The sequence below is a fragment of the Bufo gargarizans genome, unplaced genomic scaffold (genome assembly GCF_014858855.1).
Source record: "Bufo gargarizans isolate SCDJY-AF-19 unplaced genomic scaffold, ASM1485885v1 original_scaffold_2103_pilon, whole genome shotgun sequence".
In the NCBI taxonomy this organism is placed as follows: Eukaryota; Metazoa; Chordata; class Amphibia; order Anura; family Bufonidae; genus Bufo; species Bufo gargarizans.
In genome coordinates, this window is record NW_025334643.1 from 95,931 (window position 1) to 110,722 (window position 14,792).

The window sequence follows — 14,792 nt, forward strand, 5'->3', positions numbered from 1 at the left end:
CAAGCATGGAATGCGTGGCTCTGCAGAGGAGTTGGTGACACCGCCACGACTTGCAGGCAGGCCTACTGCCACCTCCTCTACTCCTCCTACTCCATCCTCTTCCATAACTCCTTGGCTGAGTCCTCTTCTGCTGCTGCGTCTTGCTCCACATCAACGGCACCCCCCCCCCCAGCTCCCCAGGGGCTATTCCACATCCCGGATACGACAGTGTCACGCTGTCTTGGGGTTGACTTGCCTGAAAGCAGAGAGCCACACCGGACCAACACTCCTGTCCTCAATGAACGCACAGGTGGATCAGTGGCTGACTTCGCACCAACTGGAGATCGGCAAAGTGGTGTGTGACAACGGAAGCAATTTGTTGGCGGCATTGAATTTGGGCAAGTTGTCACATGTTCCGTGCATGGCACATGTGTGTAATCTGATCGTACAACACTTTGTGCATAAGTACCCAGGCTTAGAGGACGTCCTCAAGCAGGCCAGGAAGGTGTGTGGCCATTTCAGGCGTTCCTACACGGCAATGGCGCACTTTTCAGATATTCAGCGCCGAAACAACATGCCAGTGAGGCGCTTGATTTGCGACAGCCCGACACGTTGGAATTCAACACTCCTAATGTTCGACCGCCTGCTCTAACAAGAAAAAGCCATCGACGAGTATTTGTATGACCGGGGTGCTAGGACAGCCTCTGCGGAGCTGGGAATTTTTTTGCCATGTTACTGGACGCTCATGCGCAATGCCTGTAGGCTCATGCGTCCTTTTGAGGAGGTGGAAAACCTAGTCAGTCGCACCGAAGGCACCATCAGCAACATCATCCCATTTGTTTTCTTCGTGGAGCATGCCCTGCGAAGAGTGCTGGATCAGGCTGTAGATAAGCGTGAAGAGGAAGAGTTGTGGTCACCATCACCACCATAAACAGCCTTGTCATCATCGCTTGCCGGACCTGCGGCAACGCCGGAAGAGGAGTCTGAGGAAGAGGAGTCAGAGGAGGAACGTGGCTTTGAGGAGGAGGAAGACCAACCACAGCAGGCATCCCAGGGTGCTCGTTGTTGTCACCTATCTGAGACCCATGGTGTTGTACGTGGCTGGGGGGAAGAACAGACCGTCAATGACGTCAGTGAGGAGGAGGAACGGGAATTGAGTAGCTCGGCATCCAACCTTGTTCAAAAGGGGTCTTTCATGCTGTCATGTCTGTTGAGGGACCCTCGTATAAAAAGAATGAAGGAGAACGACCTGTACAGGGTGGCCACGCTACTAGACCCCCGGTATAAGCAGAAAGTGGCTGAAATGTTACCGAATTACCGGAAGTTGGAAAGGATGCAGCAGTTCCAAAATAAATTAAAAAGTATGCTTTACACAGCTTATAAGGGGGATGCCACAGCACAACGGGAATCTAACAGGGGAAGAGGTGAAAGTAATCCTCCTCCTACCACTACCACGGCGGCAAGGACAGGACGCTTTACAGACGTGCTGTTGAGGGAGGACCGCCACAGCCCTTCGGGGTCCACCCTCAGAGAACGACTCGACCGACAGGTAGCAGACTACCTCGCCTTAACTGCAGATATCGACACTCTGAGGAGCGATGAACCCCATGACTACTGGGTGTGCAGGCTTGACCTGTGGCCTGAGCTATCCCAGTTTGCGATAGAACTTCTGGCCTGCCCCGCTTCAAGTGTCCTGTCAGAAAGGACCTTCAGTGCAGCAGGAGGCATTGTCACTGAGAAGAGAAGTCGCCTCGGTCAAAAAAGTCTAGATTACCTCACCTTTATTAAGATGAATGAGGGATGGATCCTGAAGGGACTGACAGTGGGCGATACATTCGACTAAAAAAGGCCTGATGACTGAGATGAGCTGCCTTGGGCTAAAAATGGTCCACACGCTGCTGTATTTTATCTCTGCATGCCGGATGACTTGCGTGACTTATCCGCCACCAACTAGGGTTCAAGCTGCAATGTTTTAGGGCACATTCTGCCTGGGAAACAAACATCAATTTTTCTGACCGCTGCTACAGCAGCGGCTGCAACAATACCAAATTTTTCTGGCCTCTGGTGCTGCACTGTGGCTGCAAAAACCAAACAAACAAAAAAGGCACATACAAGTGTCAATTCCCCTTCGTGATCGGTACCTTGTTGTGGTGAAGGGGCTTGCGTATCACAATGAAGCGACCACCTCTATGAGTGTGTTGGCAATGTTGGCACACCCCAGATGATAAGGTCGTTGCTTCATTGTGGACCAAAAGCGATCGGCTGGATAATTTTGCATAGAAAAAACATGAATTTTTTTGTGATCATCTAAGGTGATCATTAAAGCCTACTAGGCCAACAATGGGCCCACACTGCAGAATCATTGTTTTCTGGGTCACTTAACTGTCCCTGAACTACCTCAGCACGACCATAGGCTTATAAAAACCGCCATCGCCTGCAATCTCCCAAACGTGCGCACGAGCACAGTCATCACTACACCAAGATTGACGCATAGAGGAATAAAATTTATGTCATGAGTGTGTCAACTATTGACAACTCTTTGTGGTTGTCTAAAATCTATTCCATACACGTCGCCTGATAGGGAACGTAACAGGGATTAAACTGATAGGAATAGTACTACTTAACACACCTTATAATAATAATAATAATACTAGTAAACGTAACAGGGATTAAACTGATAGGAATAGTACTACTTAACACACCTTATAACAAAGCAGAGAGAGGAGTCTGAAGAAGAGGAGTCAGAGGAGGAAGGTGGCTTTGAGGAGGTGGAAGACCAAACACAGCAGGCGTCCCAGGGGCCTTTTGTCACCTTTCGGGGACCCTTGGTGTTGTACGTGGCTGGGTGGAGGAAGAGGCCTTCAATGATGTCGGTGAGGACAAGGAACGGGACATGGCTAGCTTGGTATCCAACCTTGTGCAAATGGACTGTTTGCGGTGGGTTAAACGGGGAGTTTGGTCTGTCAGAGTTGGGTCTGTCACTGTGAAGTTGACAGATGAGTATATATTCAGATATATAGACATATTCGTCAATTCTAGCAATGCAACCATTAGGAACTCAGATCTAAGTTGTAATCGCAATGCGAATTCAACTTACCACACTCTGCGTCAACTACGTAATTTTCCATGGGAGTTTTGCCATGGATCCCCCTCCGGCATGCCACAGTCCAGGTGTTAGTCCCTTGAAACAACTTTTCCATCACTATTGTGGCCAGAAAGAGTCCCTGTGGGTTTTAAAATTCGCCTGCCTATTGAAGTCTATGGCGGTTCGCACGTTCGCGAACATTTGCGGAAATTTATGTTCGCGAACGGCGAACGCGAATTTACGCAAATGTTCGCGAATGTGCGAACCGGGCTAACCGCCATAGACTTCAATAGACTTCGCGACATTTCTATTTGACACATGTGCCAATTAAAGCATAGACAATCAGGTACCAGTTAGACATTTCCTAAACTAATCAAATTTCTGGTACCGATAAGAATATAATAGACCTTGTACTCTCACAGACATGAGTGTCTCCTCTGTTACTCCAACGGCTGATTGATTGTTAGGTAACATAACACTATCTTATTAACAAAGTTTACACTTAAAATTCTTCTCATCATGCTTTAGGAGTGTATGCCATCCTAGTGAGAAATATATAAGATAATAGATGCATTGACGTCCTTCATAATATCCAATAATATAGTACAATACATGCAGGCTCGGACTGGCCCACAGGGGAATCCCCCGGTGGGCCCCTGAGCAAGGTGGACCCCTAGTCTCCCACCCGCTGCACAAGTGGCACATAACACAATAGATTTAGTACACTACATACATATATTCAATGTACAGCACCTCAACCAGCGTATGTTCATATAAAAAACTTGTTAGATTATTTATTATATTTGAATGTATCCGTACGGTGGGCCCCACAATAAATGTTACTGGTGGTCCCTAGGTACCCCAGTCCGACACTGAATACATGTGTCCTATTGATTATCTTATACTAAAAACTAAAGTCCACTATACGTGTATACATATATCACAGATTTTTTGCTTCATGAATAGACATTAAACCGTAGGGATAATTAGTACCAAATGCATCTAGAGAATATCCTTATCTCAGTCATAAATCTCTAAGGAGACAAGAATGACTCTTCTCAGACTGGCACATCTGCAGAGAAGAAATTACATGAACTGTGTCCTCTCCATGAACCTATTTCGGCCAACTTTAAAATACATACAAAAATGGTGAATATATCACAGTATGGCCTCTTATATATATATAATCAAATCCACTATAGCTACGATATTTAGATATAAATGTTATCCACCTATGAAAAAGCACAACATTACTGTACTGCGGCGGCACAAAGCGCACGGCATCATAGCAACCAATGACGCTGTGCGCTTTACTTTCACACTGCCGTTTTGGTTTGTGAGATCCGTTCAGGGCTCAGCGTCCAAAACGGATCAGTTTTGCCCCAATGCATTCTGAATGGAAGAGGATCCGCTCAGAATGTATCAGTTTGCCTCCATTCAGTTTCCATTCCGCTTTGGAGGCGGAAACCAAAACGCTATATGACAGCTATATGTATCTAAGCTATATGAGAGCTATACGTATCTAAGCTATATGAGAGCTATATGTATCTAAGCTATATGACAGCTATATGTATCTAAGCTATATGATAGCTATATGTATCTAAGCTGTATGACCACTATATGTATATAAGCTATATGCCAGCTATATGTATCTAAGCTATATGACAGCTATATGTATCTAAGCTGTATGACCACTATATGTATATAAGCTATATGCCAGCTATATGTATCTAATCTACAGTATATGACAGCTATATGTATCTAAGCTATATGACAGCTATATGTATCTAAGCTATATGATAGCTATATGTATCTAAGCTGTATGACCACTATATGTATATAAGCTATATGCCAGCTATATGTATCTAAGCTATATGACAGCTATATGTATCTAAGCTGTATGACCACTGTATGTATATAAGCTATATGCCAGCTATATGTATCTAATCTACAGTATATGACAGCTATATGTATCTAAGCTATATGACAGCTATATGTATCTAAGCTATATGATAGCTATATGTATCTAAGCTATATGACAGCTATATGTATCTAAGCTATGACACTTACAGTAGGTGTCATAGCTTAGATAGATTTAGCTGTCATATAGCTTAGATACATATAGCTGTCATATATTGTAGATTAGATAGATATAGCTGTCATATAGCTTAGATACATATAGCTGGCATATAGCTTAGATACATATATCTGTCATATAGCTTAGATACATATAGCTCTCATATAGTTTAGATACATATAGCTGTCATATAGCTTAGATACATATAGCTGTCATACAGCTTAGATACATATAGCTCTCATATAGTTTAGATACATATAGCTGTCATATAGCTTAGATACATATAGCTCTCATATAGTTTAGATACATATAGCTGTCATGGGCAGCACGGTGGCTCAGTGGCACGTCCTCTGCGGGCAGCACGGTGGCTCAGTGGCACGTCCTCTCCGGGCAGCACGGTGGCTCAGCGGCACGTCCTCTCCGGGCAGCACGGTGGCTCAGCGGCACGTCCTCTCCGGGCAGCACGTCCTCTCCGGGCAGCACGGTGGCTCAGTGGCACGTCCTCTCCGGGCAGCATGGTGGCTCAGTGGCACGTCCTCTCCGGGCAGCACGGTGGCTCAGTGGCACGTCCTCTCCGGGCAGCACGGTGGCTCAGCGGCACGTCCTCTCCGGGCAGTACGGTGGCTCAGTGGCACGTCCTCTCCGGGCAGCACGGTGGCTCAGTGGCACGTCCTCTCCGGGCAGCACGGTGGCTCAGTGGCACGTCCTCTCCGGGCAGCACGGTGGCTCAGTGGTTAGCACTGGTGCCTTGCAGCGCTGGGGTCCTCGGTTCAAATCCGACCAAGAGCAACATCTGCATGGAGTTTGTATGTTCTCCCCGTGTTTCCTCCGGGTTCTCCGGTTTCCTCCCACACTCCAAGGACAGACTGATCGGGACCTTAGATTGTGAGCCCCATTGGGGACAGTTGGATGCTAACGTCTGTACAGCGCTGCGGAATATAGTAGCGCCATATAAGTGCATAAAATAAATAAATAAATATAACTTAGATAGGAGGAGGCAGCGGGCACACTTATCTTGAATATTTCCGCCCTGCTGACGGCACTGGTAAGGATGCCGAGGAGAGAGAGGGGGCGGCACACAGGCCGGGCCAGGGAGAAGCCTGTACACGAGACGTCACCGCCGGAGCCTGGTGGATGACGTCAGGGGTCACGTGACCCACATCGGCCGTTCAGAAATCCTGCAGAATAAATAATGTGAGTGAATTACAAATGTATTTTACGGACGTGTAAATGGACCGTAAATAGATACCATAAATGTGGAGGACGCTCCCAGAGGAAGAGTGAGGTGGAGCGCGCTCCGGACTGTCTCACTCGGGTCAGTATAGTGCTGGTCACAGCCGTGTATGCACTGCACTCACATTTATGGTATTTAGCACGTTCTTTCTCAGGTGTGTCAGTACACACTCATTTTTTTGCATTACATTCAGGCTGTGTTATTAAGCCATGACTTGCCCTGCAATGCCCTCTGCACTCAATCATGGCCGTCATCTCCTCCGCCTACTAATTGCTTTAATGTGTCTTCTTGTCACGTATATGTCATGGCGGCCGTGTACTGCACGTGGAGGCCACCGTCGCTTTCACGGACACATAGACTTGTATGACCGTGTTGGTCTGCACCGTGGACTATGTCGTCCCCCAGGGTCCGGATATTAAAACACTGAAATCAATGGGTCCGTGTAACACGGACAGGACACGGATGTCAATCACTGGCGTGTGAATGAGGGTTTTCACACCACGTTTATTTTATATCAGTTTTTTTTTTAAACTGGATCCATTCCAAAAACGTATGGAAACCGACGTCACTTTTTATGATGCAACAGTTTTTTCCAAATCTAACAAAAAAGGCTGTGATTGGTGGAGTTTTTGGACAAGGAGACGGATATTTTTGTGCGCAGTCCATCTAACGGATCCTCCTATTACTTTCAATTTTTTTTTTTGGCCAGATTGTGACAGAACGCGACGCTTCCGTTTTTTCTTTTTCTGGACGCAATAGTACAGACGTTCCCGCTCTCCCAACCAGTTAAAGAAAATGACAGGAATCCTACTATTATTTTTTTTACATAGGAGTCGATGCATCAGTTTTTGTAATGTTTCCGGATAAGTACAGCAGAAAATAAACGCCGTGACGTGTGAGAGGCCTGCGCCTACGAGGACACGTCCCCCTGATACATGGTTTCGCTCCTCATTCCTGAGCCCAGTCCCGTCTTGTCCTGCTGCATGATAATTAGACGTACAGGTTCCTGACATTTCTAATATTTGGACAAATGTATTTTTAGAAGGGTTAGTAACAGGGACCCTGGGGGCGTTTTCCACCCGTCGGGGCAGCGCACACGACGAGGCCTCCCGCAGCTGGATTTCTACTTTTTTTTATCCTGTTTCTCTTATGTCAGAGGGAGGCAGAAGGGCCTTAAAGGGACACTCCACCTCTCACTAATAGAGATCCGTCTCCTGTCTGTTGTAGGAAATATTTCATGTCCAATAAAATATTAATTCTGGATAATTATTTTCTTAGAACTCCGTGAAGTCCCTCTGTCACTCCTCCTGGAAATGTATGCACACTCACTTGCATTCTGACGCTGCTACACAAACCTGCAGTAAAATGCATTGAGAGGGCTCCTCGTCAAGTCCTCTCCATTATGGGAGCCCAGGAGTCCTGTCAATGCACAGAGGAGGAGAGGTAGGTACACATTGTGACTGACCTCCGGCCTCACAGGCTACATTTACACGGCCGCACTTTCAGCAGACCCTATTGATGTCACATCATCTCCATAGGGTCAGGGCTCTTCAGGTCATCACAGCATCTCCATAGGGTTAAGGTGAGGAATCTTCAGGTCATGTCACATCATCTCGATAGGGTTAGGGTCAGGGCTCTTCAGGTCATCATAGCATCTCCATAGGGTTAATGTCAGGACTCTTCAGGTCATGTGATAGCATTGCCATAGTATTAAGGTCAGGACTCTTCAGGTTATGTCACATCATCTCCATAGGGTTAAGGTCAGGACTCTTCAGGTCATGTCACATCATCTCCTTAGGGTTAGGGCTCTTCAGGTCATCACAGCATCTCCATAGGGTTAAGGTCAAGACTCTTCAGATCATCACAGCATCTCCATAGGGTTAAGGTCAGGATTCTTCAGGTCATGTCACATCATCTCCTTAGGGTTAGGGCTCTTCAGGTCATCACAGCATCTCCATAGGGTTAAGGTCAGGACTCTTCAGATCATCACAGCATCTCCATAGGGTTAAGGTCAGGATTCTTAAGGTCATGTCACATCATCTCCACAGGGTTAGGGCTCTTCAGGTCATCACAGCATCTCCATAGGGTTAAGGTAAGGACTCTTCAGGCCATCACAGCATCTCCATAGGGTTAAGGTCAGGATTCTTCAGGTCATGTCACATCATCTCCATAGGGTTACGGTCTGGATTCTTCAGGTTATGTCACATCAGCTCTATAAGGTTAAGGTCAGGACTTTTCAGGTCAGGCCACTTCTTCTTCATAGGGTATGGGCCTATACATATGAGTAGGGATGAGCGAACCCGAACTTGTAGGAAATCCGTTATGGATTCCATTAGAATATAACGGAATTTGATGACGGAATTCAAAATGGAAGACTTTAAGAGGCATTTAGTTTTGATCCGTCACAATAGAAGTCTATGGGCAGCAAAACGGATCCGTCTGGTTTCCATTATGCAGGACTTTCTTTTCCGTCCTTTTATTTATTTACTTCTGTTATAACGGAATTCCTTCACTACCTGAACCCGGCGAGGTTGGGGTTCGCTCATCCCTACATATGAGCAATCTGTCCTTGCAGAGAAAGCTGCGGCACGCACTACGTTGGTTGAGGTCTTACACTAGACATGGACATGTACGTCATGGGTGGCTGCTCGGAGACGCTGAAATATAGTGAGTACTTGTCTATTGTTTTTTACTTCTGCGAAAGACGGCTGACATTACCGATGCCGCATGGATGGTGTAACGGCTTCGATGGAACGCGGCCAGAGACAATACTGATTCCACAAGGATCGGAAATCCTCCATTTTTAGTGGTGCGTTTTATATCGATCATTTGAATAAGACTCTGACCCAAAGCACAGATCTTTTCCACAGAGGTTCACTTACTTTTTCTTCCTGCACTAGAGATGTGCACTCAATAAGACATCAATGTAACCGTCTGGGTGTTTAGTTACATTGTGTTTGTGACATTCAATGCAGAAATCCAGGGAATTCCAAAGGGTTCACTTATTTAATTTTCTTGCAAATGGGTAAAAAAATCTATAAAAATAACTTGATGGGGAGAGTGCCGTTCTTAGACGCAGAGAAAGGGTTAATCAGGGCTATTCCTCTTCTTCTTGGTTTTGATTTCCTGGAAACTAGAAATCTCTGAAAGTGAAAATAAATTTCTGCACCTGGAGGAAAAGACAAAGCGAGAGGAGGATCGGGTTCCCAGGGGTGTGACGAGGAGACCTGCCCCTAGAGTGCCCCCTCAGCTCACCGCAGAAGATAAAGGGATTTCTGCTGGCCGGAGCGATGGACCAAAGGGACAGAAGGTAAATAAGAAGAATAACAATCATTCCAGAGATCGGAGCGATAAGTGGGACGAAGGGGAAGGGGAGGACATGCAGTAATTTGGGGTACTGGGTTACTAACCCCCCCACCAGACACATGGTCAGGATTCTCCGCCTGTGACGTGTCACCTTCTGTGTTTGCACAATTGAAAAGCGCGCGAAGAACTTTGCCTCCTCTCCCAGCTTACTGTGGGACTGGGGATCTCCAGCCTTGGCCACGCTGCGAGACCAGACGCGTTTTTAGTTTCTATCTAGTTTTACAGTTCTCTTTCTGTAATAGGCATTTGTAGTCCTGGAGTAAGAACCTGCTGCTTGTGTCCGTTCTGCTCCAGGTCTGACACAGTAGTCAATTATCAGGAAGGCTCCCAATAATTGCCTGCTCATGAGAGGAGCATTCACCTCCGCTGTACAGGGGCGAGCGACCGCTGCTGCCATCACTTGTCCCCAGAGAATTACTGTATTGTGAGATCCATGACTGATACTGTTATGGGGATGGTGGTTGCCAGTATTATGAGGGCACTTTTCACTGTTACAGGGGTACTGTGGCGTTTCCTGGTATAGGGCGCTACGGCCACCACTGTTATGAAGGTGCTTTGGCTACCACCATTATAGCAAACCTACAACCTGCACACGCCTGCCCCGGTCATGAAACTACACACGGCCATTTATTAGCAGAGAATCTTTATTAAATGTATAGAGTAAAAGACACAATGGAGTCAACAAGATTCAATAAAACACACAGAGGGACTCATGGGAGGCGCTGATCACCGATGATATACATAGGAGAAGCAAATAATCAATGGACATGATTTCTGCTAAAGTGCATATAAAGTACTGTATTTTTCGCCCTATAAGACGCACCTAGGTTTTTGAGGAGTAAAATAAGAAGAAAAAAAATTGAACCAAAAGGTGTGCTTTTGGTGGGTTTTGAACTAATGGTGGTCTGTGGATGACACTATTATGGGGGATCTGTGGATGACACTATTATGGGGGATCTGTGGATGGCACTGTTATGGGGGATCTGTGGATGGCACTGTTATGGGGGATCTGTGGATGACACTGTTATGGGGGATCTGTGAATGGCACTGTTATGGGGGATCTGTGGATGACACTGTTATGGGGGATCTGTGGATGGCACTGTTATGGGGGATCTGTGGATGACACTGTTATGGGGGAACTGTGGATGACACTGTTATGGGGGATCTGTGGATAGCACTGTTATGGGGGATCTGTGGATGGCACTGTTATGGGGGATCTGTGGATGACACTGTTATGGGGGATCTGTGGATGACACTGTTATGGGGGATCTGTGGATGACACTGTTATGGGGGATCTGTGGAGGACACTGTTATGGGGGATCTGTGGATGACACTGTTATGGGGGATCTGTGGATGGCACTGTTATGGGGGATCTGTGGATGACACTGTTATGGGGGATCTGTGGATAACACTGTTATGGGGGATCTGTGGATGGCACTGTTATGGGGGATCTGTGGATGACACTGTTATGGGGGATCTGTGGATGACACTGTTATGGGGGATCTGTGGATGACACTGTTATGGGGGGATCTGTGGATGACACTGTTATGGGGGATCTGTGGATGACACTGTTATGGGGGATCTATGGAGGACACTGTTATGGGGGATCTGTGGATGACACTGTTATGGGGGATCTGTGGATGGCACTGTTATGGGGGATCTGTGGATGACACTGTTATGGGGGATCTGTGGATAACACTGTTATGGGGGATCTGTGGATGGCACTGTTATGGGGGATCTGTGGATGACACTGTTATGGGGGATCTGTGGATGACACTGTTATGGGGGATCTGTGGATGACACTGTTATGGGGGGATCTGTGGATGACACTGTTATGGGGGATCTGTGGATGAAACTGTTATGGAGGGGATCTGTGGAGGACACTGTTATGGAGGGGATCTGTGGAGGACACTGTTATGGAGGGGATCTGTGGAGGACACTGTTATGGAGGGGATCTGTGGAGGACACTGTTATGGAGGGGATCTGTGGAGGACACTGTTATGGAGGGGATCTGTGGAAGAAACTGTTATGGAGGGGATTTGTGGAGGACACTGTTATGGAGGGGATCTGTGGATGAAAATGTTATGGGGGATCTGTGCATGACACTGTTATGGAGGGGATCTGTGGATGACACTGTTATGGGGGGATCTGTGGATGACACTGTTATGGGGGATCTGTGGATGAAACTGTTATGGGGGATCTGTGGATGGCACTGTTATGGGGGATCTGTGGATGACACTGTTATGGGGGATCTGTGGATAACACTGTTATGGGGGATCTGTGGATGGCACTGTTATGGGGGATCTGTGGATGACACTGTTATGGGGGATCTGTGGATGACACTGTTATGGGGGATCTGTGGATGACACTGTTATGGGGGATCTGTGGATGACACTGTTATGGGGGATCTGTGGATGACACTGTTATGGGGGATCTGTGGATGACACTGTTATGGGGGATCTGTGGATGACACTGTTATGGGGGATCTGTGGATGACACTGTTATGGGGGATCTGTGGAGGACACTGTTATGGGGGATCTGTGGATGGCACTGTTATGGGGGATCTGTGGATGGCACTGTTATGGGGGATCTGTGGATGACACTGTTATGGGGGATCTGTGGATAACACTGTTATGGGGGATCTGTGGATGGCACTGTTATGGGGGATCTGTGGATGACACTGTTATGGGGGATCTGTGGATGACACTGTTGGATTGTGGACACTGTTATGGGGGGATCTGTGGATGACACTGTTATGGGGGATCTGTGGATGAAACTGTTATGGAGGGGATCTGTGGAGGACACTGTTATGGAGGGGATCTGTGGAGGACACTGTTATGGAGGGGATCTGTGGAGGACACTGTTATGGAGGGGATCTGTGGAGGACACTGTTATGGAGGGGATCTGTGGAAGAAACTGTTATGGAGGGGATTTGTGGAGGACACTGTTATGGAGGGGATCTGTGGATGAAAATGTTATGGGGGATCTGTGCATGACACTGTTATGGAGGGGATCTGTGGAGGACACTGTTATGGAGGGGATCTGTGGATGAAAATGTTATGGGGGATCTGTGGATATGCACTGTTATGGGGATCTGTGGATGACACTGTTATGGAGGGGATCTGTGGATGACACTGTTATTGGGGGATCTGTGGATGACACTGTTATTGGGGGATCTGTGGATGACACTGTTATGGGGATCTGTGAATACGCACTGTTATGGGTATCTGTGGATGACACTGTTATGGGGATCTGTGGATGGCACTGTTATGGGTATCTGTGGATGACACTGTTATGGGGATCTGTGGATACGCACTGTTATGGGGATCTGTGGATGGCACTGTTATGGGGGATCTGTGGATACGCACTGTTATGGGGATCTGTGGATGACACTGTTATGAAGGGGATCTGTGGATGGAACTGTTATGGGGATCTGTGGATGACACTGTTATGGGGATCTGTGGATAACATTGTTATGGGGGATCTGTGCATAGCACTGTTATGGGGGATCTGTGGATATGCACTGTTATGGGGATCTGTGGATGACACTGGTATGGGGATCTGTGGATGACACTGTTATGGGGGATCTCTGGTTGACACTGTTATGGGGGATCTGTGGATGACACTGTTATGAGGGATCTGTGGATGACACTGTTATGGAGGGGATCTGTGGATGGCACTGTTATGGGGGATCTGTGGATGACACTGTTATGGAGGGGATCTGTGGAAGACACTGTTATGGAGGGGATCTGTGGATGAAAATGTTATGGGGGATCTGTGGATATGCACTGTAATGGGGATTTGTGGATGACACTGTTATGGAGGGGATCTGTGGATGACACTGTTATTGGGGGATTTGTGGATGACACTGTTATTGGGGGATCTGTGGATGACACTGTTATGGGGATCTGTGAATACGCACTGTTATGGGTATCTGTGGATGACACTGTTATGGGGGATCTGTGGATGGCACTGTTATGGGTATCTGTGGATGACACTGTTATGGGGATCTGTGGATACGCACTGTTATGGGGATCTGTGGATGACACTGTTATGAAGGGGATCTGTGGATCGCACTGTTATGGGGCATCTGTGGATACGCACTGTTATGGGGATCTGTGGATGACACTGTTATGGAGGGGATCTGTGGATGACACTGTTATGGGGGATCTGTGGATGACACTGTTATGGGGGATCTGTGGATGAAACTGTTATGGGGATCTGTGGAATAAACTGTGATGGGGTATCTGTGGATATGCACTGTTATGGGGATCTGTGGATGACACTGTTATGGAGGGGATCTGTGGATGGCACTATTATGGGGATCTGTGGATGACACTGTTATGGGGATCTGTGGATGACACTGTTATGATGGGGATCTGTGGATGACATTGTTATGGGGGATCTGTGGATACGCACTGTTATGGGGATCTGTGGATGACACTGTTATAAAGGGGATCTGTGGATGGCACTGTTATGGGGATCTGTGGATGACACTGTTATGGGGATCTGTGGATACGCACTGTTATGGGGATCTGTGGATGACACTGTTATGGAGGGGATCTGTGGATGACACTGTTATGGGGATCTGTGGATGAAACTGTTATGGGGATCTGTGGATGAAACTGTGATGGGGGGTCTGTGGATGAAACTGTTATTGGGATCTGTGGATGAAACTGTGATGGGGTATCTGTGGATATGCACTGTTATGGGGATCTGTGGATGACACTGTTATGGAGGGGATCTGTGGATGGCACTGTTATGGGGATCTGTGGATGACACTGTTATGGGGATCTGTGGATGACACTGTTATGGGGATCTGTGGATGACACTGTTATGGAGGGGATCTGTGGATGACACTGTTATGGGGATCTGTGGATGACACTGTTATGTAGGGGATCTGTGGATGACACTGTTATGGGGGATCTGTGGATGACACTGTTATGGGGGATCTGTGGATGGCACTGTTATGGAGGGGATCTGTGGATGGCACTGTTATGGGGGATCTGTGGATGACACTGTTATGGGGATCTGTGGATGAAACTGTTATG

The 14,792-nt window shown here is 47.1% G+C and overlaps 1 protein-coding gene across 2 annotated transcripts in view; it reads left to right on the plus strand.

Annotated features, from left to right (window-relative positions):
• The first annotated feature begins 9,524 nt into the window (after window positions 1–9,524).
• LOC122923970 (WD repeat-containing protein JIP5-like) overlaps window positions 9,525–14,792 on the plus strand; it is a 43,514-nt gene continuing 38,246 nt past the window's right edge. The window contains exon 1 of one of the 2 annotated variants that reach the window (XM_044274870.1): window positions 9,525–9,685. In XM_044274870.1, coding sequence (XP_044130805.1) covers window positions 9,666–9,685 — 20 coding nt within the window. In that variant the 5' untranslated portion in view covers window positions 9,525–9,665. The remainder of the gene's footprint in view (window positions 9,686–14,792) is intronic. The other variant, XM_044274871.1, reaches the window with a different exon arrangement.